The following is a 23392-nucleotide window of genomic DNA, read 5'->3' on the forward strand; positions in this document are numbered from 1 at the left end:
CGTCGACATGTCCCTGACTCTTTTCTGAGGTCTCGGCCGTGAAGTTTCCATCGTGCTGGTTCACGCCGGGATGGACCTCATCTCGTGGTGCATCGTATTTCTCATTGAACTCCCCAGTCGCCATCAGGCTGGTGGGGTTCTCCGTCATAGTTTGGGTGGCCATGATGAATACTTGTGTAAAACTCAAACAATAAATAAGACACTGGACGAAATAAATGATGGTAATGGCAGACAACTGCTCAAGATATATCCTTTAAACCCCTTCTATTCATTCTAGAGAAGATCTGAGATCATAAGGTGGTGGTTCGACATATCCACAGGATGAAACAGCTTCCGGGTGAGGGAAGTCCGCCATCCGACAGCTATGTAAGAACGGAAGTCAAACAGCAAAAATCCAGTACTTACTTAGATCAAGGCCTTGTACGGGCAGTCGCCACTCCCACTGCTCGGAAATACGTGCTCCCCCGGCCCGACAATGTGTAATTCGCCCCGGAGGATGGAGCAGGCATACTTTATGTGTTCGCTCGGACTCACACGGCATTCCTAGGATGACTCGACATGTGGTCACGAGCTAAGAATTTTGAGTCAGCTTACAGTTAGTCTAATCCGAAGTCTAGGGAACCTTAGGTTACTGTGGTAAGTAATTACTTAGTAGTTAGTACTTACTATGGCCGTAGAACAAAGTCTTGTCTATCAAAGTGCACGGACAGTGGGGATTTGTCACAGTACGCGACCACCACTGGGCAGTGAGCACTGACAATGGGCGATCCTCCCGCCCAACCTCCACAGCATGAAACCATTATCCAACCTTCGAAAGTCGACGATCATGCATCCCCCCGGTCGTTCATTTCTGGGGCGGATGGCGGTACTTACTCCTTCCGACTCCGCTGATCTCTCGTCACCCATGCCAAGTTGCCAACCCATGCTATCGTCTCGTAAAACGCCTGCTGGATCGCAGAGGCTCTGGCTGCGGGTTGTCACAAGCCCCGAATTTGCCCAAAATTGGTGGTATCAATGCACAGACCGAGGCGGGGAATCTACCAGCTGCTGGCTGGAGCCCTCCAGATGGGGAAGATGCGTGTGACTGAGTGTTTGCAAATCGTCCTGTTTGGACTCTCGGTGCATCCTGGTTCCTGCCCTCGTGAGGTAGGGATATTATTTTTTGACCTGGGGAAATTCGGACTTGCGGGGAGATCTGGATGGTAGTAATCTATCTATCTCGCCCTTTCCATACGAATTGATATGTAATTGCCGCTACCAAAGGTCAATTCGCGCGCGAGCCCGATATCCTTTGAACAGCTTCTTGTCCCGCCAAGTACCTTCCGTTATTTTTTCTAATTTCTCCTGGTTCCGCGAATGCCAAGATGAAGGACGACTATGTTGGAGGCCAGTCTGCTAGGACTGTAGGCGACGACTATGTTGGAGGCCAGTCTACTAAGACGGCGGGCGACGCCAGTCATGAGCCGTATCTGGGCAGCAATTATGAGAAAGGCAAGGGTGCCTTGGGTTCCGACCAGCACATCGAAGACACAGAAGAGTATGATGAACCTCCGAAGAAGAGAGGTGCTTGGGCGAAGACGAAACGACATTGCCTAAGATGGTGGTGTTGTTATGCAATTGCGATATTCATAGCACTGGCGGCAGGTCTTCCAATCTTGTAAGTCAAGAAGATATTCGCTCTTTTGCTCCTCGTCGCGTCGCACATAATTAACAGTCGAACCAGTTTCTTGGTGATTTTGCCGGCAGTCGCACAGCGCGTTGTCGATGATGCAGACTTGCCAATATATTCCGCGAACATCTTAACGCCTACACTATGGTCGTTCGTAGTCTCGATCAGTGCAGGCCTTAATGTACCGCTGGGTCTCAAGGGAACGGTTCATCCGTTCGATCTAGCGCTATACGTCAAAGACCCGACGGATAAAGATAAATTCAATCCATATGTCACATTGCCAGTACCGGAGACAAAAATCGCCGGGAGTGGCACGTTGAGCGTCAAAGATCAGACCGTCACAATCCAGAACAAGACAGAACTTGTCAGTTTCCTCTCAGTGGCTGTGGAATCGGAAGATTTCGAATTGTCCGCGAGAGGGGAGGCTGATATCAGTCTGGGAAAGCTGAAATATCATGTCAAGCTCGACAAGACGGTGAAATTGAAAGGTATGCAAGTCTCGAACTATCAATTGCAGCATCTCTAAATCCCGCTCGCAGGTCTCAACCGACTTCAAGGATTCTCCATCAATGAAGCAGCAGCAGTTCTTCCACCGCTGGCGGACGGGACAAATTTGTTAGGAGATGTGACTATACCCAACCCTTCACTCGTCACATTCGACATGGTACGTATCATAGGTCTGGGCACGGCTTGTTACGGAACTGACAGAAATGTAGGGAAATGTCACATTGAATATGCTGTCTGGAGACCTCTGGATTGGAACCGCTGACATCCAGAATGTCAGTCTTAACCCAGGCAACAACAGTTTTAAGCTTCGGGGAAAGCTAGATCTGCCGACACTGCTTAAAAACCTGCCTGCCATCCTAACCACACAAATGGGTAACATCGGCCGAGGAGTCATCTCGCTCAATGCGAGCGGCAACAAGACCGTCTTCAACGGCGAGGGAATCGACTGGTACGATGCGGTGCTCAACAAGTTGGTGATTTCAGCAGAAGTTCCGATTCTCAAAGTCTTGACAGACACCGTGTCGCAATTGATTGGCGGCACTGACAGCCCATTGTCCGGGCTGCTTCCGGGCTTAGGAAACTTGGGAAACTTGAATTTCACAGAGGTCATGGCGCCGTTGACGAATATAACGCTCCCGTCAACCGCTGGCAGCACTCCGAGCAGGACAAGTGCGGCAGGTGGAGCCACATCTAGGCCAGCTTCATCACCGAGTGCCACGTCGGAAGGGGTAACCTCGTCGCGGACGACGGCGGCGGGCTCAGGTGCGACCGATCTTGCTGCTATTCTGGCTGGTTTGGGTTCTTCAGGATGATCGCTGGATACGCGGTGTCCTCTCCAGAGATGAGAGCCACTTACACGACTGATGAAGTCCTCTGAAGATACCTAATAGTAATGAGATTATTGCGAATCAAATCTGATTTGACCCGCCTTTCGCAAGTAGCATTATGACGCGTTCTATATGAGGTTCAAGCAGTCTAGACGTACCAACTTCGTCTGACTGAACTGTCCTATCAAGTGAAAATGAATCCAGCTATCATAATCCGCGTTAGCTTAACGTTTCAAGACTAATACCTGACACTCTAACTAGCCTCGCATTACTAGCATCACGAGCACCATCGGAAGGGCAGCGAGTGGATCGACACGTGATCGGAATTTTGATCCGTTTATCTTGTCCAGAATCGCCCCTCGGATCGGGATTCCCAGATCCTTCCGGAGTCTCCACGTCTGGGGGAAATCTCCACGCTTCGCAATAGCATCATATGCCAAGTTTTCGCATCCTGCCTTAAGGGAATCTTTGTCCATAGTGTAAATAAAATAATTCGACTTCTGCGTAGGATTTTTTTTTCCTTCTAAACTCGTTATGGCCACCGCAACTCAAACGATCGATAGCCGTGCAGATTTGGTAGCGGAAGTCCCGAAGACCATGGAAGCGGTCCATGTCGAAGATGTCTCTGTGGCCGAGATAGCGGATAAACTTGAAAAGACCGATATCGAGGAAGACAAGCCTCTAAAGACTTATACCGAAGCCGACGTTGCGGTGCACAACAAGCCGGACGACTTTTGGTTGATCGTCCGAGGAGAGGTCTTTGACATGACGAAATTCCAAAATGATCATCCAGGGGGCTTCAAGAGTATGTGAACGGCGCCATCGAGGAGATCCTTCCGATTCCTTGAGCATCCTTCTCACTCTTACTGTAAAAGACGCATCGCTAACTTCTGCGCAGTCCTTAACGGTGTTCGCGGAAAGGACGCGACAAAGAAGTACATGAAATACCATCGCCTTGGCATATTGGCGCAATATCGCCACTTAGTCGTTGGGAAAGTAGTCGCGGGTGGGGAGAAGCCAAAAGAACCAAAGAAGCTATTCGGATTTATCAAACGGAATTGAAGGAATTAGAAAGAGTTCCGCACGATGACACAGCGAACAGGAATGACTGAATATGAATGCGCATATGGGGAAGGCGGTAAGAGGGATTTGGATGTAGTTGAATTCAGCTTGGAGCGGATTTCGGATCGGGGAATTTGAACCGATTTCCCTTGCTATTGCGTCGGCTATCGTTCAATAGAAAGGGCTCGTAACATTCGTAATCCTTCGACAACACCTTGATCAGCACCATCTGCTCCCCCATAAAGTCTGAAAGCTGTACGAAACTTCTCAAGCCAGGTTTTTTTGTCATAGCCAGCCTAGCGATACTGGCGTTGCTTTCCGTCTGAAACAAAGTCACTTATTGCAACATACTCTTTGGAGAGTATCTTTCCAGCATGAAATCGTCTAGTAATCCCTCTGCTAGTAAGTATACAGTCAGGAGATTGTATATCAACCTAAATGTGAGAGGGATGCTGAAACCTGCTGCTTTCTTCTTGTGTGGTTGAACGGGGAAAGGCTCGCTGGAGATGACTGAGTACTGACAGAAGGGTGAAATAATGGTTTCTGGTAACTTTGTTTGAATGCTATACAACAGCTATGATAAATGCTACAAATACCTTACCATGCTCAAGGCGCCTCAAGCATAGCGTATTACTCGATAACTAAGATGCACATTTAGACCTTTCTGTTTTGATTAGTTAGTTAATATACCAGCTATCCCCTTGATAGCTCCAGCGCTGAAAGACTGGGGTGTCTTACCAGGGGCTCTTACCACGTGACCGACTACTTCCATATTGCCCGCCGCAGAGATATTAGGAAAGTTTAAGCATAGTTAACTACTATTTTTTACATTTTATTTTTAATGCGATATTTTTACTCTTTATTTATAAATTTCTTCAATTTCCGACCGAAAATTTCATGTCATTAAGGGATTGTGCGGGCGAATCATTCGAATTTGGTAGTAGAAACTGATTTTGATGAGGAAGTTGAACACTGCAACGACGGCCGTCAAAGGGAATGTTCATCCAGGCGATCATAGGTCAACCAAGCTCACCAGGGGCTTCTAGAGATCTGTGAGTGTAACCGAGATATTATTTTTACAATGTAATTTTATTCGTAGGAATCCAAGTGGTTAGTGGACTAGCATAGAACAACTCATAAGACTCGCGAGCCCGTTCCAATTTCAGTTCGCGGTTTCGGTTCAGTGCAACCAGTCGTCGCATTGCCTAGCACCAGATCCACACGCAGCACACTAGTGTGTGCCTATCCTGGCAGATGGTATTTCAACAGAGACTTGCCTTCATATCTAGTAGAAGCTCTCGAGCTACAATTAGGTGTTACGAGACTGGCAGGCACACTGACTGGGAACCTCATATTATCTGAAGAGGAAGAATGGGGCAACCAAACCCCGACATAAAAGGAGCATATGGACAGCAGACGGCAAACCCCGAGCTACGCAGCGCCTTGCCCAAGGATCGTCCACCTGACTTTCGGTATCAACATTCGACGAGCGAGAGATGAACAAAGGAAATATCTGGGACGGCGGATCGCCCTCCCACTCGCCACATATCGATCACCACGATCCAAAGGACTACCACGAGTTCCACGGAACACCCGATGGCGGAACTTAGGCAATAACTCTCGTTGCCCTATCCGCGGCGGTCCTCGATTCATGTTTCGATGCATATATTGCGTCTACCAAACCGCCATCGCCGACATCCCGCACCGTCTCCGCACCATGGAGAAAATTATGCTTCCCGTGCCTGGAGTTCCAGGGATTCCCTACCAAACGCGGTCAAAACGAATATTGACCTATCGGCCCTCGACCAGCATTTTACTACAGTTCACCACGCTAGCATCGTGGCCTGGTACCCGTGTAAGGTCTCACCTCAGAACCCTCATCACAACTCCCCAGATTATGCGAAAGAAATGGTTGGATTCTCACCTTTGGCATCCACCGGCAGCCTACAGAAACGAAGAATCTCAATTGCCGACTTGGCTGAGTAGCGGGAATGCAAGAGGGTGTATCTATGTCTCTAGAGGTAAGAGGAGCCAAAACGAAGGCGGTGTTAAAGAGCGTTTAAGGCCTTGGAGGTATGCTTCAGGGAGGAACTGTGTTTCGAGTCCCGGAGAAAGTAGACGGGCTCATTATACTATACTACACGAATCCCAAATGCAAAATACCAGTTTCAGAATATAGACCGCGATCCCAACGAACTATACACGGAATCGGTCCAAGGCCGATGCATTGCGGTCCAACCTTTCAAGCAACCAATAATAACTTTGTCATTGCAGAGTTTGGGACCTTCGGTATGTCTGCAGATCAGCGCTATGTTCATCGTACCAGGTCCATGATTCCTTCGATGAAAGACCACTACGACGACAATGGGGCTGTCCGGGCGGAAATCGGCATAGTGTCGAGACGTTGGAGAGGATGGTGAACAGAGGGACCAACATTGCCATGTGTGCTACTTAGAGGAGAGTGGGATTATCGAATTCAAATAGGCTGCTTGGAATATAATCTCACCTGCCTGATTTTGATCGCAAATCACGAAGACAAATATCATGATCTTCAACCAAACTTGACCGTCCTCTGCGAGGTGCCAGCAATGACTTGGTACTTACTGTACTTACCTTGATATTTGTCCACTCTACCAGCAGAACAAACCCATTCATAGCCTGATCCATAACTCTGCGAGCATTCATAACGAGAATACCGACTCCCTTCGCTCTCCGTCGCGACTCTCATTGCGTGGTCTGGCCCAGCGTAGTTGGGATGCCGCAATTGAGAACAGGGAGAATTCCACCATATTAGGAGTGGATGGATATAGCTGGGTACGCAGGAAGCCGTCCAATAGATAAGCGCATCAGCAGACGAGGAATGATCAAGTTAAGAAAGAAGAGCTGATATTAACTGCGTAAATATCTATCCTCCATCTACTCTAAGCAGAGCCTTCGCGGCTCCACCATCATCTATATAAAACAGAAAACTCCCCCGCCATGGATCTAATCAATGATACTGCGATGGAAAAACGGGATGAATGGATCGATACGTAGAGGTATGTCTCCCGAATAAACAACCGAAACGGAAAGAAAAACAAAACGCCGATCCTATGCATGCAATCTAAACTCCTCGACCATCCCGTCCCTTTCTCTTCCATTTCCATCATTAGCATTAACGTATTCCGCCTCGCTCACGGACGCCCGTCTATGAATGCGCGACGCACACTAGCATCACCGCGGCAGCGGCCGCCATCCACACCGTGATACTGGACGGTGCGCTTCTCGTGGCCGGCGAATTCGCCCGCTGCGTCCCGCCGCCCGTCACGAACCCATCAGGCAGCTTAACAGGGCGGGTGCCGAAGCGGGCGTTCAGCGAGACGATGACAGCCTCGCTATCGCGCAGAGAGACGGACAGCGTGCTGTCGGTTCCGACGACGGCGTCCCGGTTGGGGGTGGAGCCGACGGGAGGGTCGGCGGGGATGAGGGTGCCGTCGACGTCGGAGAAGATGAAGCCGTTCCAGTTGGTGTCGGCGGAGGACTGGGTGTCGGCGCCGGCGGCGGTGAGGTAGGAGAGGTAGGCGGGGCGGCCGGGATTGTCGGGGAAGGAGAGCTGAATGTCGATGGAGGGGGGGGACGGGTCAGAGGCGAGGGCGAGCTTGGAGTTGAGGACGACGATGGCGGTGAGTTGGTTGGCGGAGTAGACGCCGTAGGCGCGGAGGTACTCGCCGTAGCCGGAGGGGGCGTCGTTGACGGAGACCGGGGCGATTTGCGTGGTGCCGTTGCAGTGCCCGAGGAGCTGGGTGAACGCGGCGAAGGCGTAGTAGGAGGGCCGGACGTGCGGTTCGGTGGCTTTCTCGGGGTGGGACATGGGCTGCCAGGGGGATGCGAAGGAGTTGTCTGTCATGTGCATCTGGACGGACGCGATGTTGAGGGTGGCAGAATAGAGGAAGAAGTTTAACGTCCAGATGGTGGCGGCGAACGTGTCCGAGATACCTACCTGGCCGACGGGTCCGACGGAGGCCATCTCACGGAGGTGATAGGGGATATCGGGGTGGTCTTTCAAGGTGTCGCCGATCTCTTGGCTCCAATGCTTGAATTGAGTCTCGGTGCTGGTAAATTTGGCCAGATAGTCCATGGTCAGCTCCATCGGCGACACGCTGATAAAGTAGAAGTAGTCGTGCTGGTTCCACGCGGACACGAAGCCGTCCGTTGAGCCGACCGCGGAGGAGGACTGATTGGGCTGGAGGATGCCATTTTCGACCAGAACATCGATCAGGAAACTGGTGCCGATGGTGCTCGCAGTTGCGGCCGGTTCGAAGAAGGCCTTGGGGAATCCGCCTGGTGCGAGAACTTTGTTGTAGACCACATTGGCTCGGTCCAACCACTCCTGGACGTAGTCTGGACCTCCGTAGCTGGGTTTCCGGAAACCGTTCTGACCGTACAAATCCGGCTCATTTCCAATCTCAAAACTGACCAGCTTGGTATTCGACAACCCATCCACCGCCGCTTGTGCCATGTCCGTGATCCTTTGCTGCCAATCCACGAAATTATACGCCAGATTAAGACCGACAGTGATGGGTGTATCCTCTAGGAACCGCTCAATCGCCTTGAAGTATGCTGGTCCGATGTAATAAAGATCCGTGGGAATGTTCCCTTGGCCGGTGGGATTCTTGTTGGTGTCCATCCGGAATTCTTGAAAGTTGGGGTCGTAGAGGAAATAGTCGCCGGTGTTTCCTCCAAGGCGAAGCCATCCTGGTGCACCGGAATAGTTGGCCAGATTACGCATAAGAGTGAGAGAGAATTCGTTGGGTTGCTCGAATCCAGTAAAGGAGAACACATTCGATGGCTCGATGCCGAAGCCTGTATATGAAGGGGAGACGACATTGGAAATGCCTTTAGCCCCGGATGATCTGGCTGAAGGCGATATCGAAACTGCTGATGCTACTGTGGAAACACACGATAACAAAGCGACTGAAAGGCCAACGGTCGTCATCCTTGGTCGATGGGAAGCCGTACGAACGGCTCGCCCAGGGCGAGAGTGAGATAGTAGCTTCATCCTGGAAACCTTGAATCCTTCGAAGTGGAGGAACGCTCGAGCACTCACGGGTTACACAACAAAACGACGGGCAAAGCTCATTGCATGCTGGTCAAGCGAGGGGACCAAAGTGAAAGAATAACGATCAAAGGAAAATTAACAAGAAACTGGAAATCACGAGAAGCGACTGAAGCGGTTTTCAAACCGATTGTGAAAACTGCAGAGTGATGTAGGTAACTTAGCGGATGGCGATGGATGATAGTGGAGCGTGAATGGGTTTGGGGGTGAAAGTTGGCATTCTGGGCGGCTGGACCACTGCCATCTGGTGAACCAGCCGCATACGGGAATATCGGACCCTCCACGTCCTCCAGGCTCCAGGGAGCAATGGGAACTGTGGAACGGTGGAAGCCGAGAAGACACCGTGCTGGGTACGTCGCACTTCCAATTCATCGTGGTGAGTGAGTGGACGGCCGAGGAGGTTGGCGGAAACAAGCGGGCCCGATATGGGGCGCACTAAGCCAAACTTGAGGCGTTGAGCGCTTGGTGGCGGCCAATGGTGATGCATGCACTTCATTCTGCATTTCTGCAGCCCCGATGCCGACGGAATGCCCACGGAACGAGCGACAAATCCAAATCCAGATCTCATTGCGCACAAAATAGAGATGGCAGGTGACGGTGCGCCCGTGATGACGAATTGACGACTGTTGCCGCTGCAGCAAGCAATTGGGTTCTGCGATAATTCTCGTCAAGCCGGATTGTTGTTAGTTCCCAAATTCCCAAGCAGCGCTTGTAGAAACGGTTAATATGGGACTTTGCTGGAGACAGTGAGTACTTTTTCGTCTGTTCCAGCCGCCGCCCAGCTCAGTCCTATCATAATATGGAACCTCTGCTGTGTATCATTGCAATTTGGGACTTTGGGAATATATTGGATGTCGTCATATTTCAATCCAAGCCCAATCAATCAAGATTCAAGGAAGCTGGAACATGGATGAGGCTCAAACAGCGACAAAGTCTCGATGTCTTGCCCACAGCGCTCGGTCAATCCAACAGTCCTTTAGTCAAATCTGTTTTGTTCGATCCAAGAGTTATACGAACGATTGGTAGGGAACTCTTCATATTATCAGATGGTGAGGTGGTATTTTTGGTGATGATTGCGCCCGTTGCGGAAGTCCGGAGTTTTCGGGGATGGAAATTGGAATGCACCTGCCGATTATATTGTGGATGACTCAGCTGAAGAATGTGGCGCAATCTGCCATGAATTCGTCACCTCCCCCCACTTAATTGCACTGCAACTCTAACATTCTTCATCTCCAGACAACAATAACACCTCCTGACTCTAGTATCCCGAGTAACCCGTGCATTCTTGGCCGGTCCATTATCAACTTAGTAAATGGAATAATTACGGAGTACGACTGAACGAGGCGCAGGAGCTCTCCTCATCTCCTGCCCCTGAAACTCCCTCCCATCATTTCCAACTGGAATTCAGGTGAACTGGTGCGGCACGTGTTGCTCGGCATGGCAATTCTGATCCCCGCATGCCAGCTCTACCGTCCCAAATCATTTCGCTTCGATTCTCGATGAGGACATCGCTGCTCGGATTCCCGGCGTGCCGGCCGTCCAAATATCCTCGTGATCATAGGACGACAGGAAACATAAACAAGCGCAGAATCGTGTCCTCGATCGTCTATCCCGCGTCCCTCGTGTCCTCAGCAGTTCAGGACCGTCCCATTCTCGCAGCTCACATGCTACGTGCATAAGTATGGAAGATTCGAGGAAACACTCCGAACACTTGTGATGGCCGGAAATCGGATCATGTCGTTCCAGGCGCGAATCCAAGAGACCCTAAGCAGGGAAAATTGTGACTCGTTTTATATTAGCACCGTGGGCAATCTTGACAAGTAATGCGCCCCAGGGCAAATAAGTCCTGGCGATATCATGCAGCGAGTCAAGTTGTGGCTAGATCCATCAAAAGGTAGCGGTGCCACACCTGCTGTGGCACACGAACCTGACAGAATTAACGTCCAGCAGCTTCAAATCGTGATTTCTACTTGGTTCTGTTGATGACATGCTGGCTTTCAGTCGAATTAGGCACTTAGGGTGCCTTAAGGAACAGACTAACTGTATGATGTGTTATGTATTGAAGGAGACTCTTTCGGGTTCCAATCTCCAAGTCAATAATGCTATGCCCTGGGACAATACCTCGTCAAGATCATACATACCACAGCTCATAGTCATCTTACTCAAGTGGTTCATTCTCGTTGTATTTCATGTTCTAGTTTGCTCTCAGCAATTCAGTGTTATCTCCGACCATGACGATTGAAGCCTGTTCAGCGTGCGTTTCGTGAGCCCGTTCAAAATGGTACCGCAGTTAGTAGTGGTACCCGTGACAGGTACTACTTAGGTTCCTGTTCCGAGATGACTGCAGACTATATTGCCATTCAAGCAGAAGAGGAAGAAGGGAATATCATGGGATCCATTTGATTGATGATGTGAAGTGTTCACCACAACATTTTCCCGGAATCGCGAAATGCAGTCATGTGCACTCTACCGTTTGTTTGCTTAAATAGCATCGCACACAGACTTTCTGGCAGCTGAAGTCGTACAATAGCGATTACACTTCCTCGTGACTGAGTGGGATCTACTGGTAATTCAGAATCATCCACATCAAGCTCTCTAATCTTCCTCTATCATGGCCCCACCCCGGCTCCTCGACCTCCTTGTGGTCTTCCTCGCCACGGGGATCCACGCTTACAACGCGGACAGAAACACCGTATACCCTCCCCAATGCCAGGCCTCATCCGCTAATGGGAATGGAAGCGTTCGCTATCCTAACACCCTCACCGCCACCGCCAACGGTACCGTCGCCATCCTCCCCATGGCCCTTCGCGACATCGAAGCGCGCTTCAACCTCCCCGTACTGACCCGCGCCATCCACGACCTCCTCCCCGACTTCCCCGCCGACCAATACCCCGCCATCGTGAACATCCAGGAATTATCCTGGTTCCAGGGCAAGTTCTGGGGCCTCGTCGACGTGAACATCGATGGCTCTGCACTGCGGTTCGAGGACGGAAAGGTGCGTGAAGCGACTACTATTATATCCACCTCAAGCCTTGACTAACCACACGCAGCTCATCTCCATTGAGTTCCCCTTCCTGGATCACCTCCACGATGGGCACACCTCCTTCCGCAAGAAATCCGCCCTCCTCGTCTCCCCCAGCCAGCGCTGGACCCTCCTCGGCCCATGGAACGACGACCTCCGCATCCTCGAGACGGACTTCGACCCCTCGTGTGGCGCCTACGCCGACATAGACGGGGCCTTCCACGTCGACGCCCCAGCGCAACCCCTCTTCCGCTTCCCGCCACCTGGTTCCCCGATGGTCCGATCCATGTTCGAATCCGTGTTCCGAGAATCCCTCCCGAGCGAGGCCGTCCCGATCGGATTCCGCCCGTTCGCCGACGACCTGCTGCGGTTCGTCACGAACGTCACGAACCAGCCGGAGTTCGGGCCCACGGGGGAATGCGACATCTCGAAGCATCTTTACACGACGCCGCTGTCGGCGATGGGGCCCGGGGGGCTGCGGATCATGCGGGGGAATGTGTCAGCGGGGGCGCAGATGGTGTGCGAGGACAAGGAGCCAGAGTGCGCGCTGGGGGGAGGGGGATTGTTTGACGGGATTGCCTGTGTTGCGGGTAATAAATATGATGACAAGACGCCTGATTGCAAGGGCTTGAGGGGGTGGGAGGATGTATATGGGTTGCAGGGAGCGCACCTCTTCGTTGAGTATGCGCCTGTTCCGTGCAAGGAGTTGCAGGGCTATCCAGAGACTGGGATCTGGGGAGACTCCGACGCTGAAGGGACTGATAATTCAGATGCAGATTAAGCATATTGAGCCCCACGCTCGATGAGTCGAGGCATATGTCTACGCCTCAGGGTGGATGGGCACGAATTCAAGTGCCTACGATTGGTTGATGTCGGCACTACTCGTCATGCGAGGGCGTGGATAAGAATAACGAATAAGAATAAATCCACCGGACATGCATTGAACGCTATGCTGCTGACTACGTGAAACGCATTATATGAACCCTCACACCCACCAAACGCCAACCCTCTCCATCGACCCCTCTATCACCGTTTCAATCTCCGCTCCTCACACCCCACGCAAATCGGCTCCGTGCCATCACTCCTCACAAAAAACCGTCCATCCGGAAAAGGCGCATTACACTCCTATATCCTCGTTAGCCAGCGACCTCCAGACGAAGACAGGAGTCGTCACATACCATGCAGCAGAAGCAATCGTTATGCCACTCCGCCCCCAGCGCGTTGATCACCATATCCGTCACCGGGCGCCGACACTTCCGACACTTCGTCGAGTACCGGTTCGTATGGCAGTTGACGCACCACGCGTACCCATCTTTCTCCACGAACGGCGTCTTCGCGTCGAACGGCTATTCGAAACCCGTCAGCACACGTCCCCGTCGCGTTGTCGCTTGATTTTGGAGGGAAAAAAAAGGGGGAACTCACATCGCCGCACTCGGCGCAGAAAAAGTGCCCGACATGCCACTCTGCCCCACACGCCACCACCACCTCCCCCTCAATCGGCGTCTTGCAACTCTTGCACCGCGGACTGAACTTCTCATGAAAGTCCAAATGGCAATAAAACCGCGTCCCCTCGTCCCCATCGCGAGGATCCAGATCCAGGGCTTCCCCCCCATCCTCCTTCCCCTCCAAATCGCCGCGCTGATATCGCTCGATCCGCTCCTTCCGCGCTGCGTCCGGCTCAGGGTAGAACGCTACGCATTCGAGCAGCTCGCCGCAGGCGAAGCACGCGAAGCAGGGCGGGTGGAAGCGCGAGCCGCCGGCGGAGATTACGCGGCCAGAGATGGGAAGAGCACAGGTGGTGCAGAGGGCGGTGGTGGTGCGGAGGGGGCCGGCGGGAGTGATGTGGGTGGTGCGGGGTTGGGAGGAGCGGTGAGCGGAGGGGTTGGGGAGGGCGCGGGGGGAGGAGGAGGTGGAGATGGTGGGGGTGGGGTTGGGGGTGTCGTTAATGGCGATGGTGGGGATTGGGGGGTTGGAGATGGAAATGGAGGGGGTGTCGTTTACGGATATGGAGGGGATGGGAGGGGAGGAGATGGAGATGGAGGGAGTCTCGTTCACGCTGATGGTTGGGATAGGCCGGGTGGAGACTAGTGGTGGAGGAGTCCGATCCTCACTGATTGTCGGAATAGAGGGAGTGGAACTATTCACGGATATCCGAGGGAGGGGCCGAGGATTGGATGGAGTGCCACTGACAGCATCATCGACTGCGATCCTAGGCGCAGTAGAACGAGACGCAGACGATGGGGCAGCCTCCGTCTTGCCGATTTCAGGGAGCGTGTTTGCTCTGGGAGGGCCTTGGAATCTCGCGGCGACTCCACGAACGGAGCCTTGATTGTTGCTCTGCCTTTCCACAGGACGGGTCCCAGCCGTTGGCAACGACCCTCTCCGTCCTGGGTCAGTGTTCGAGGACTGGTTTAATCGAGCAGCACGGCCAGTTGTGCCGCTGAGCGATTGTGCCTGATCATGGAAGGATGGCCTCGCATCGGTCGCGGTCTCTTTTTTCCTCGGAACAGTCGAAGGTTTCTCCTGTTGCACTTCGGGTTTCAGCTCGACGGTCTTCGGCTTCCAATCGTACTTGAAGCTGACAATGGGGCGGTTGGGGTTGTCGGAAACGAAGGACGGTGTTGGAAGGTTCGTGCTTCGGTCACTGAGTCGTTTTGACGTGGCCGCTCGGATGTCATCAGAGCGTTTTTCTAGCTCTTCCGGATCGGATGTAGGCTTGGGTTCTGGTGGAGCGTTTGTGATGCTACGTGAGATCGACTCAGAGGGCAAAACAGAAGTAGGGGGGCGTGATGATCTGGCGGTGGGAACAGGAGTTGAAGACTTGTCAGGGACCGGGGATGTTGTGGATTTTTGGGGCAGTGAATGTGTCGATTGGGTGATGGGAACAGGAGTGGAAGCCTTCTCAGGGTCTGGGGATGATCTGGTTGTTTGGGGCAGCGGCCGACTATCTTCGCTCTTAAGACCTCTCGCCCGCATGAATGGGTTCCGTCGAATCTGTATCGGGAGTTTCTTGCCGCTGTCCTCGACTTTCGGTGGCTTGTTTTCTTGCTGCCCGTTTCCCACCGAGTTACCCTTCGACTCATCTCTCATATGGCCGGAAATCTTCCGCAACAGCGACGCCCCTTTCGACAGACTGCCGTTCGAATAGGTCCGTTTCTGGAGCCGCCCATGGTTTGGCAAGCTCAGTTCCGGAGCTTTGGCTGGTCCCCTCGGGGTGGTCTCGTCGCTCCATGATACTCGCTTCTTCCCTTCCTCGGGCGCTGGACGTGGAGGGGATTCGGGGATCTTCAGTGAGGAATCGCTGGGCACTCGGCTGCTTTGCCCGCTGTTCGTACCGCTGGTCATGCTCACGCTCGTGGCGGAGCTGGAGTCAAACACTTTAGGGTGGCCGGATCGGACGCTGCTGGCCCAGCTCTGATTGCGGACATGGCTGCCCTTTCGGAGATGTTCTCGATAGTTCCGCTTTTGAGTGGTTCCATACGAATACGGTGCGTTTGGGTTCGGATTTGGAGTCGGGTTCTGGTGCCTCCAGACCAGTTCACTTGCCTCGTCTTGAGCGTCCGCGTGGATCTTCTCCTCCTCCTTAAGGTCCATATCCTCCAACGCAAGGCGAAGCGATCGTGCTTCAAGCTTTTCCATGAGTCGTTGGCCATTTTCGTGGTATGTTATCGCATCAACATCAGATGTTGGCAGGTCGTCGATTTCGATGGGCTCAGGGGTGTCTGCTCCAGGTTGTCTTGCCAGCGGTCTTCCGGCATGGAAACTCGCGATGGAACGTGGGCGAGATTTTGATATGGAGTTGGAGGGTTGGAGAGCGGACTCTGAAGGGAGGTCCACGATTTGGTTGAGGTTGCCAACGATGATTTCGCTTTGTGGGCGAGAGATGCTTGGAGGTCGTGCAGGGGATCGTGATTGTGACCGGATAGAGCCGAAGTGGGAAGGAGGTGGTCGAGAACCGTTTGGACGGGGAATGGGATTGCTACGGAGTTCGGATAAGTAGACACCTACAACAATAATTATTCATCAGTATGACGCTGAAGGTATTCACTATGATGCGCCTGTGTATTTCACCAGCGGGATATTCACGTACCAACTTGTTTGGCAGACATATATGAAGGCCCTGGATGGCCTGGAGGAGGCGATTTGCTCCTGAATGTATTCATAACGTCCAATGAAATGATATCAAACGGTCATACTCTTAAGAAACGTTGATTTAAATGATTTAAAAGTGCAACGAGAGGACGATGAGGATGCGATGTGTGCATCTCATTGATTTTATCCATTCTCAAGTGGAGCCATGATATGATAGTCAGGGCGTATTTTGTTTACAGTTGGGCGATTGCCGTAGCAACGTACCACTGTGTGACTCACCGCTCCGAAACGGTGAAAATGATCCTCACGAAAGCGACCAGAGTGCTATTCTTATGTTATCTCATATTAATAAGGTCTGCAGATGCAATACCTATGCTTCAAATCCGAGGGGAACAAACAGCAAATCCTCGTGTCTTCAACTTTGTCTGATGGAGCCACAGCATGGATGATGGAGGAGCGCCAGCCAATCGACGCTAATCCTAATAAGGTTAGACAGAGCAATCGACTGATTTTGAACGGAATCTTTACATAATTACAGTGATAAGTAATTGTCATCTTCAATTCCTTCAAGGCATATTACTACCTGCTAAGAACAACAGCGTACAATGACCCTGATGAAGCATTTAACCATACTTACGGAGTAGTGGTAATGTCATTATGGTTCCGAACTACCCTCTTCATAGTGACGGGATCTCCACTCCTGTAGTAGCTACGGGCAGTTACTGACTTAACTATTCCGTACTGGCCCGCGCCAACTGCTCCGATCGAGCTTGAGATAAGAGAAAGTGCAGTGGGTTGGTCTCGTATTCAGTATCTTTATATTGCCGTGTAATCGGCTCTCGACACATCCTGATCTTTTCACGGCTTTTCCAAGTCTCACTTAATATAAGTCTCGCTCACAATTATTTATCCCGAACCGCTCTTATTCAACCATGACTCTCGTTATCGATCCTCCGCTCCTCAACTCCGCTTGTCCGTGGGCGACCACAGAAGCAGACCTTCAAGGACTCTATGATTGCCCGCATACTGGAGCGATCACCATTCGTACATCACGTCTAGATGGCTTCGCTAATGATCCGAGCATTCATCAATATGCTTTCTTCAACCCCTCGTCTCAAACCGCCTCTGCGGATCCATCGGCTCCCGCGCCCGGAGCGGATGCCAGTATGAATTCACTCGGATACAGCCCTATCAAGCTAGAGGAATACTTGGGCTACATTAAGAATATTGCATCGAAATCCAAGCCGCAGACCCAAGGCGGTTCCGCAAACGAAACGGATCCCAAGCTGCAACCGATCATCATCTCGGTCACCGGCACTCCTGAGCAGGTTACCGAATGTTATCGCCAAATCACCGCCCTCCAGAAGGAGGTGGAGATTCCGCTCGCCATGGAAATCAACCTCTCGTGCCCCAATATCCTCAACATGCCCCTTCCCGGGTACTCGAGCGAGTCGCTGTCGACATTCCTCACCGCACTGGCCTACGAGCTGGAGAGGCAGCGTCGCCACCGAAAACCCGCCGGATCTGCCCGCTCCTCGGGCTCAGCGAGCTCGTTCCAGACGACGGGCGACAATGTTGCGGGGTGGAGACGGGCGGTCCCGATCGGTCTCAAGATGCCGCCCTACACGTATGCTGGACAATTCGAGCAAATGATCGCGGCATTGGCGATTTCGACGTCGCTTGCGTCACCTTGTCCGATCGCCTTTCTCACCGCGACAAATACCCTGGGATCATGCCTCGTCCTCTCGGAGCATCAGGACGGAAAGCCGTTCACGCCGGTATTGAATACAACCTCGCAAGCGGGGATTGGAGGGATGGCTGGCGCGCCACTCCATCCGCTTGCGCTCGGGAATGTCAAGATGCTGAGAGAGCTACTTGATACAAATCCCGACCTTGCTCATATCATGATCATTGGTGTGGGCGGGGTGTCGGATCGAGCAGGGTTCGAACGGATGAGACATGTTGGCGCTGGGGCGGTTGGTCTTGCATCGGCTTTGGGTCGAAAGGGCATCACGGTCTTTAAGGAGATCCTGGAAGGGTAAATGTCAAGGCTTCACTGAAAATCATCAACTTGAATCTGGATAATTCCACCATCGAATGTAACGTTCATTATTATTGATCCTTCTATATTCCGTCCAGCTTCGCAGATAAGATGAGATGTTGCCGAGCACGTGCAACACCACCATGCCCCACATATTCAACATCGCTGCCCTGTGATTGGCCCGAAAAGTTTTAGAATATCAGTGAACAGAATCGTGGAAAATTTCCCCAAAACCCTTTACCGCCCTAGATCCAAGCAAATCGCAAAAATGGCCGGAGTGAAGAGAAAAGTAGCTGCGGAAGCGCCGAGCGCCAAATCGACGAAAAAGCCGAAGAACGGGACCGTCGCCAAGAGCGAGAAGGCCGTGAAGAAGCCGCATGAATTGGACGACGACATCGTCGAGTCGGATACCACCGAGGAAGAGAATGGGTTCTACGGGTTCTCCGCCAGTGAGGATGGCGATCCGATGGAGGGCGTGACCGAAGAGCGGAGGCAGAATATCGCTGAGGGTAAGAAGGCCTTCAGGAAGGCGCCAAATGCGTGGAACGGACAGGCAGGGAAGCCGGGCACTGGTAAGCATTCTGTTCGTTGAAATGATATGGGACAGTAATTAACAAACCAGTCCATTCCGAGTCATCCAAGGAAGCCCACGCGAAACAAAAGGCCCTCGCACGGGAACGCAAAGCCGCGAAGCCCAACGCCGACTCGATCCAGCGCGCCAAGAAGCTGTGGGAGCGGCTCCGACGCCAATCGCACGTCCCCAAGGAAGAGCGGAAAGCGCTGGTCGAAGAGCTGTTCGGCATCATCACCGGGCGGATGAAGGAGTTCGTCTTCAAGCACGATTCCGTGCGCGTCATCCAATGTGCGCTGAAATATGCGAGCAAGGAGCAGCGGCAGTTGATCGCGGATGAGTTGAAGGGGTACTACAAGGCGCTGGCGGAGTCGCGATATGCGAAGTTTTTGGTGGCGAAGTTGATTGTCGAAGGGTGAGTGCCATATAAGATTTTCCAGCGAATAGACGACTGATGTTTTCAACAGAGACAGCAACATCCGCGAGACGATCATATCCGAGTTTTACGGTCACGTTCGCCAGATGATCAACCATTCCGAAGCGTCCTGGATCCTCGACGACGTCTACCGCGGGGCCGCCAACTCGAAGCAAAAAGCCTTGCTCCTCCGCGAGTGGTACGGCGCCGAATTCGCCCTCTTCAAACACAAAGATGGCGACGCGGCGCCCACCGCCGACCTCGCCAATATCCTTGCCGCCTCCCCCGACAAGCGTAAACCCATCATGCAATCCCTCTTCCACCTCATCAACCAGCTCCTCCAGAAGCAAATGACCGGCTTCACTATGCTCCACGATGCCATGCTGCAATACCTCCTCGCCCTCCCCCCGGCCTCCGCCGAGCTCACCGAATTCATTGCCCTCCTCCGCCCCAACCCCCCCGCCAAAAAGGACCCCGCCCCCGACGATGGCGCCGACGACGCCGAGCTCAACCTCCTCAAAAACCTCGCCTTCACTCCGTCCGGATCTCGCGTCTACGCCCTCATCCTCGCACGCTCCGCCGCCGCCGACCGCCGCCACCTCCTCAAGCCCTTCAAAGGCATCGTCGCCTCCATGGCCCTCGACCCCGCCGCCCACCGCGTCCTCCTCGCCGCCTGCACTGTCGTCGACGATACCAAGCTCCTCAACACCCTCATCTTCGCCGAGCTGCTCGGCAAATCGCCCACCGACGAGTCGGTGCCCACCACCGTCCTCGAGCTGGCCACCCACGAATTCGGCCGCATCCCGCTGCTCTACCCGCTCGCCGGCACCGCCGGCTGGTTCCTCCCGAAGCCCGACGCCGAGCTCGTCGCCGAATGCGTCGCCGCGAGCGCGGACACCAGCAAGAAGGACGGCGCGGTGCGGCGCGCCGAACTGGTGACCGCAATCTCGCCGTTCTTGCTGGCCACGGTCGAAGCAAAGGCGGCGGAGCTCGTGGCGTCGAGCTACGGGTGCCAATGCGTGCTGGAGACGCTGCTGTCCGCGACGGGGGAGAAGCGCGGCGCGGCGGACGCGGTGGCGGCTCTGTGCGCGGGGGATCCGAGTGCGGAGGGGCATTTGGTGAAGACGACGCATGGGAGTCGGATGGTGAAGACGTTGGTGCATGGGGGGATGTACGACAAGGCGGCAGGGAAGGTGGTGGTGAAGGATGCGGAGCTGGGGTTCGCGGAGCGGTTGTGGAAGACGATCAAGGATCATGTGGTGGAGTGGGCCGGTGGAGAGGGGGCGTTTGTGGTGGTGGCGATGGTGGAGACGCAGAGATGGAAGGGGAGGGAGCAGTTAGTGAAGGCATTGAAGGGGAAGAAGAAGGAGTTGGAGAAGAAGTCGAAGAAGGAATCGGAAGGGGTGAAGAAGGGGAAGAAGGGGGAAAAGGCGGAGGTGAAGGAAGGGAACGCGGGCACGAGGCTTTTGTTGGAGCGGTTGGATGCGAAATAAGAGCCCAGTGTGGCGTAGAATGTCACTATGCAATGGAATGGAGTTTGACTTTTAGTTGCGATTTACTGTTACCTTACATATCGTATCGAAGTTCTGATTAAGACATGCTTGTTACCCTTTCTTAGGCATCCATTCCATTGAGAGACCCCTCTTTGTATCGTTCCCGCTCATATCCTTCACCATGAGGATCATACCATGCCCTCTCCACATTGTCGACCAAGCTTTCGGCTAAGCTGATCTAACACTGCCGTTTCATACGGTGACCGGCCTATCATGGGCCCGCAACCCCCCTCCTTGCATTGTCGCGTCCCTCACGAATCAGCTCATCAATCGCACTCTCATCCAGCATCGGCGCGACCGTTCCTTGCGTGGCCGGACGCTGGTCACATCCCGGCGACCAGCTCGAGGCACCCAACCCAGCGGGCACCGACCCTCGCGGTTTGAAGCGGTCCGAGGAGCGTAGAACCGCAGGATCTAGCATCCGATCGCGAGACGTGTAGCGGTCCGAGGCGTGAGGGACAGTTGGAGAGCTCGTGCCGCTGAAAGGGCTCGAGAGTCGGCCATCCCGGCGCTCGGGTGGGTCGAACAAGGAACTGCGGGCGGACTGGATCCGTCCTTCACGAGGGGAGGCACTGCGGTCTCGGGCGTTGTTGGGACGGCTCCGGAAGACGAGCTCGGTATTGCGCTTGCCGGGAGGCGTGCGGGATCGATAGTGGGAAGCCGGCGCGGTTGGGGGGGGGGCCTTAAAAGCACCCTTCGGGGATGGACCATCCGTGGCACGGATTGAGTTGAAGTAGTCCAGGACCATGTCGCAACATTTCACAAGTATCTGTGCGGCCGGTTGGCCGCAGAATTTTGGATCATGGGTTGGGTTGTGGGGACCGTGGATACGCACATCATACAACTTCGTGAAGTTCGTTAGATCACGTTTGTAGTTGTGAACGAGGCCGAAACCCGAGGGGCCTTTCGGGATCGCGTTGAGAAGGTTGCTCTTCCAAGCATGGGTGTTGGCTTGTTGAACCTGCAATCGTGTTAGCGAGTGTGCTCGCAGGTCTTCAAAGATGTGTGCTCGTGGCGTCCAGCGGAGCAGTTCGGGATAACATGGTCAAGGTCTTCATTAGGGGAGGGCACTCACATCGAGCCTGTGCTTCTTTCCCTGCAGCGTATGGGAAGTGTCAATTGACATCATCACCTCCCAAAGCAATCCGACGCTTTGTACCAGATTGCAAATGGCAGCCTTGTTGGAGACTTGGTCCTGAATCGCCTTCGTCCGAGTCTCAGCTAATGCCGAGCGGATACTAGAAACTTCGCTTCCAGTCACGCTCATGGGCAGACGAGCGGTGCCAATATCGGCCAGGTCCTCTCGTGGAGTAGTAATATCCTTCAAGGCCTGGCGGATTGCAGGATCAGATTCATGCTCTCCTACAGCGATTATCGGCTTGCTAGGAACATGCAGCCAATTCAGCCTGCCTTCAAAATCCCCCAGCTTCTTCTTGAGAGAATCGCACCGAGCCTCAAGATTGTGAATCTTGTTTTTAAAAAGGCCATGTTCGCTGCCGTAACATGCTGGGTAATTGCCGCTGGTGTCACCGCGAAGCTCAAGACCCTGCGTCTTGCGCCAAAGCTGCGTACAGTCTCCCTCGACTGTATAGAGACGATCGGCTAAATCCTTCACCTTGTTACATACCCAGTCCCCGTCCTTCCTCAGAAGGCGTAAGTCGTGGGTAAATTCCTCTTTCAGTTTCCGCATGTCGTTCATCATCTGACCGTTTTCCCGCTCAAGGGCGGCAACTCGTTCAGCCATCTCCTTCATCATTCGATTGACAGTATCGGTGGAGAGCAAGGAGAGGCGGTCATTATTCGCCTTCTTTGGGGAACCGAACAGGGTCATCGATGTCTGGGCCTTGGATGGCCCCTCGAGGAGTGCTCTCGCTTTTTGTTCGTTCACTGCCATAGCAGGGCTCGACGGAGTCCTCTCCATGCCATTTTCCATGGCCTGGATTCGCGTGGAGTGGGAGGCAACGCTGCGCAGGGTGCGCTCATTACTGTCTTTCAGCGCTTTCACCACCGTGGAAGTGGACTCAAACGCTTTGACAATGCTGTCCTGCGCTTCCTGGATTTTATGGATTGCCTCCCACATCCCTGTGAGATCTCCGGAGTTTCCATTGATTCCGGCGTTCTCACCCTGGGTTGGAGGGTTCTGGAAAGGAGGGAAGCCCTGGGAAACGGTTAGTGATCAGTTGATGTTGGACATTGGGCCTCTGTCCACTCTCACAGTGAAGGGCATCCCGCCAAATGGACTCATAGAGGCACCATGCATTGCCATTGCCATGAATGGGTTGTTGGTGCCATCCCACCCGCAACTATTATCACTGGGAGGATCCATGTGGATCTCTCAACTAGACGGGTCAGTTACTTTGGAGTTGGTGCTCGTGGCTTGGGTTGACTGAGAAAACGATATGGATGATAGTAGAGAGAGAAGAGGGGAGGAGAGAGAAGAGTTGGAGAGACAGCGGATGAAAGTGAAGAAGAGCATGGGAGGAAGGTGCAAGTGAAAGAATATCGGTGTGGAAGTGACAGAATCTGATCGGGAAAGTG

The 23392-nt window shown here is 53.2% G+C and overlaps 8 protein-coding genes across 8 annotated transcripts; 5 read left to right on the forward strand and 3 right to left on the reverse strand.

The window, feature by feature from the left end:
- Positions 1-1364: 1364 nt before the first annotated feature.
- On the forward strand, positions 1365-2988 carry P152DRAFT_387259 (uncharacterized protein; the record flags this gene model as incomplete). The annotated part of the gene is made up of 4 exons (XM_033675879.1): positions 1365-1657; positions 1724-2157; positions 2209-2333; positions 2386-2988. The coding sequence occupies 4 exons, from the start codon at positions 1365-1367 to the stop codon at positions 2986-2988; spliced, it is 1455 nt and encodes a 484-aa protein (XP_033538970.1).
- Positions 2989-3393: 405 nt separating this feature from the next.
- On the forward strand, positions 3394-4286 carry P152DRAFT_453917 (cytochrome b5). Its single transcript, XM_033678481.1, has 2 exons — positions 3394-3808; positions 3902-4286. Exons 1-2 carry the CDS (start codon positions 3538-3540, stop codon positions 4063-4065), a joined length of 435 nt encoding a protein of 144 aa, XP_033538971.1. The 5' UTR covers positions 3394-3537; the 3' UTR covers positions 4066-4286.
- A 3134-nt stretch (positions 4287-7420) lies between these two features.
- P152DRAFT_373636 (uncharacterized protein) lies at positions 7421-8980 on the reverse strand (the record flags this gene model as incomplete). Its single annotated transcript, XM_033675562.1, has 1 exon — positions 7421-8980. A coding segment is annotated over one exon (1560 nt), but the record flags the coding sequence as incomplete, so codon positions are not given.
- A 2791-nt stretch (positions 8981-11771) lies between these two features.
- P152DRAFT_478339 (uncharacterized protein) lies at positions 11772-13113 on the forward strand (the record flags this gene model as incomplete). Its single annotated transcript, XM_033681648.1, has 2 exons — positions 11772-12155; positions 12211-13113. 2 exons carry the CDS (start codon positions 11772-11774, stop codon positions 12961-12963), a joined length of 1137 nt encoding a protein of 378 aa, XP_033538973.1. The 3' UTR covers positions 12964-13113.
- P152DRAFT_504624 (uncharacterized protein) lies at positions 13109-16646 on the reverse strand. Its single transcript, XM_033682383.1, has 6 exons — positions 16273-16646; positions 15609-16186; positions 14691-15254; positions 13605-14288; positions 13361-13528; positions 13109-13307 (listed from the first exon to the last, which is right to left on the reverse strand). The coding sequence occupies exons 1-6, from the start codon at positions 16343-16345 to the stop codon at positions 13209-13211; spliced, it is 2166 nt and encodes a 721-aa protein (XP_033538974.1). The 5' UTR covers positions 16346-16646; the 3' UTR covers positions 13109-13208.
- Positions 16647-17150: 504 nt separating this feature from the next.
- Positions 17151-18380, forward strand: P152DRAFT_453921 (FMN-linked oxidoreductase). Its single transcript, XM_033678482.1, has one exon. The coding sequence runs from the start codon at positions 17207-17209 to the stop codon at positions 18314-18316; it is 1110 nt and encodes a 369-aa protein (XP_033538975.1). The 5' UTR covers positions 17151-17206; the 3' UTR covers positions 18317-18380.
- A 170-nt stretch (positions 18381-18550) lies between these two features.
- P152DRAFT_453922 (puf family RNA-binding protein) lies at positions 18551-20902 on the forward strand. The gene is made up of 3 exons (XM_033678483.1): positions 18551-18887; positions 18938-19301; positions 19354-20902. Exons 1-3 carry the CDS (start codon positions 18584-18586, stop codon positions 20792-20794), a joined length of 2109 nt encoding a protein of 702 aa, XP_033538976.1. The 5' UTR covers positions 18551-18583; the 3' UTR covers positions 20795-20902.
- Positions 20903-21757: 855 nt separating this feature from the next.
- Positions 21758-23062, reverse strand: P152DRAFT_15779 (uncharacterized protein). The gene has a single exon (XM_033673988.1). It carries the CDS (start codon positions 22932-22934, stop codon positions 21912-21914), a length of 1023 nt encoding a protein of 340 aa, XP_033538977.1. The 5' UTR covers positions 22935-23062; the 3' UTR covers positions 21758-21911.
- Positions 23063-23392: the final 330 nt, after the last annotated feature.

The sequence above is a fragment of the Eremomyces bilateralis genome (genome assembly GCF_010015585.1).
Source record: "Eremomyces bilateralis CBS 781.70 unplaced genomic scaffold P152scaffold_1, whole genome shotgun sequence".
Classification (NCBI taxonomy): Eukaryota; Fungi; Ascomycota; class Dothideomycetes; order Eremomycetales; family Eremomycetaceae; genus Eremomyces; species Eremomyces bilateralis.

What these genes read in the sequence shown, in the direction of transcription:
- P152DRAFT_453917 (XM_033678481.1), top strand. Translation starts at nt 3,538, where the DNA reads ATGGCCACCGCAACTCAAACGATCGATAGCCGTGCAGATTTGGTAGCG. An exon ending in TCATCCAGGGGGCTTCAAGA is followed by an intron (nt 3,809 to 3,901) that starts GTATGTGAACGG and finishes ACTTCTGCGCAG; the next exon opens with TCCTTAACGGTGTTCGCGGA.
- P152DRAFT_504624 (XM_033682383.1), bottom strand. Translation starts at nt 16,345, where the DNA reads ATGAATACATTCAGGAGCAAATCGCCTCCTCCAGGCCATCCAGGGCCT. An exon ending in AACAGGAGAAACCTTCGACT is followed by an intron (nt 14,289 to 14,690) that starts GTTCCGAGGAAA and finishes ACAATCAGTGAG; the next exon opens with GATCGGACTCCTCCACCACT. An exon ending in TCTGCGCCGAGTGCGGCGAT is followed by an intron (nt 13,529 to 13,604) that starts GTGAGTTCCCCC and finishes GGTTTCGAATAG; the next exon opens with CCGTTCGACGCGAAGACGCC.
- P152DRAFT_453921 (XM_033678482.1), top strand. Translation starts at nt 17,207, where the DNA reads ATGACTCTCGTTATCGATCCTCCGCTCCTCAACTCCGCTTGTCCGTGG.
- P152DRAFT_453922 (XM_033678483.1), top strand. Translation starts at nt 18,584, where the DNA reads ATGGCCGGAGTGAAGAGAAAAGTAGCTGCGGAAGCGCCGAGCGCCAAA. An exon ending in GGCAGGGAAGCCGGGCACTG is followed by an intron (nt 18,888 to 18,937) that starts GTAAGCATTCTG and finishes TTAACAAACCAG; the next exon opens with TCCATTCCGAGTCATCCAAG. An exon ending in GCGAAGTTGATTGTCGAAGG is followed by an intron (nt 19,302 to 19,353) that starts GTGAGTGCCATA and finishes TGTTTTCAACAG; the next exon opens with AGACAGCAACATCCGCGAGA.
- P152DRAFT_15779 (XM_033673988.1), bottom strand. Translation starts at nt 22,934, where the DNA reads ATGTGGGAGGCAATCCATAAAATCCAGGAAGCGCAGGACAGCATTGTC.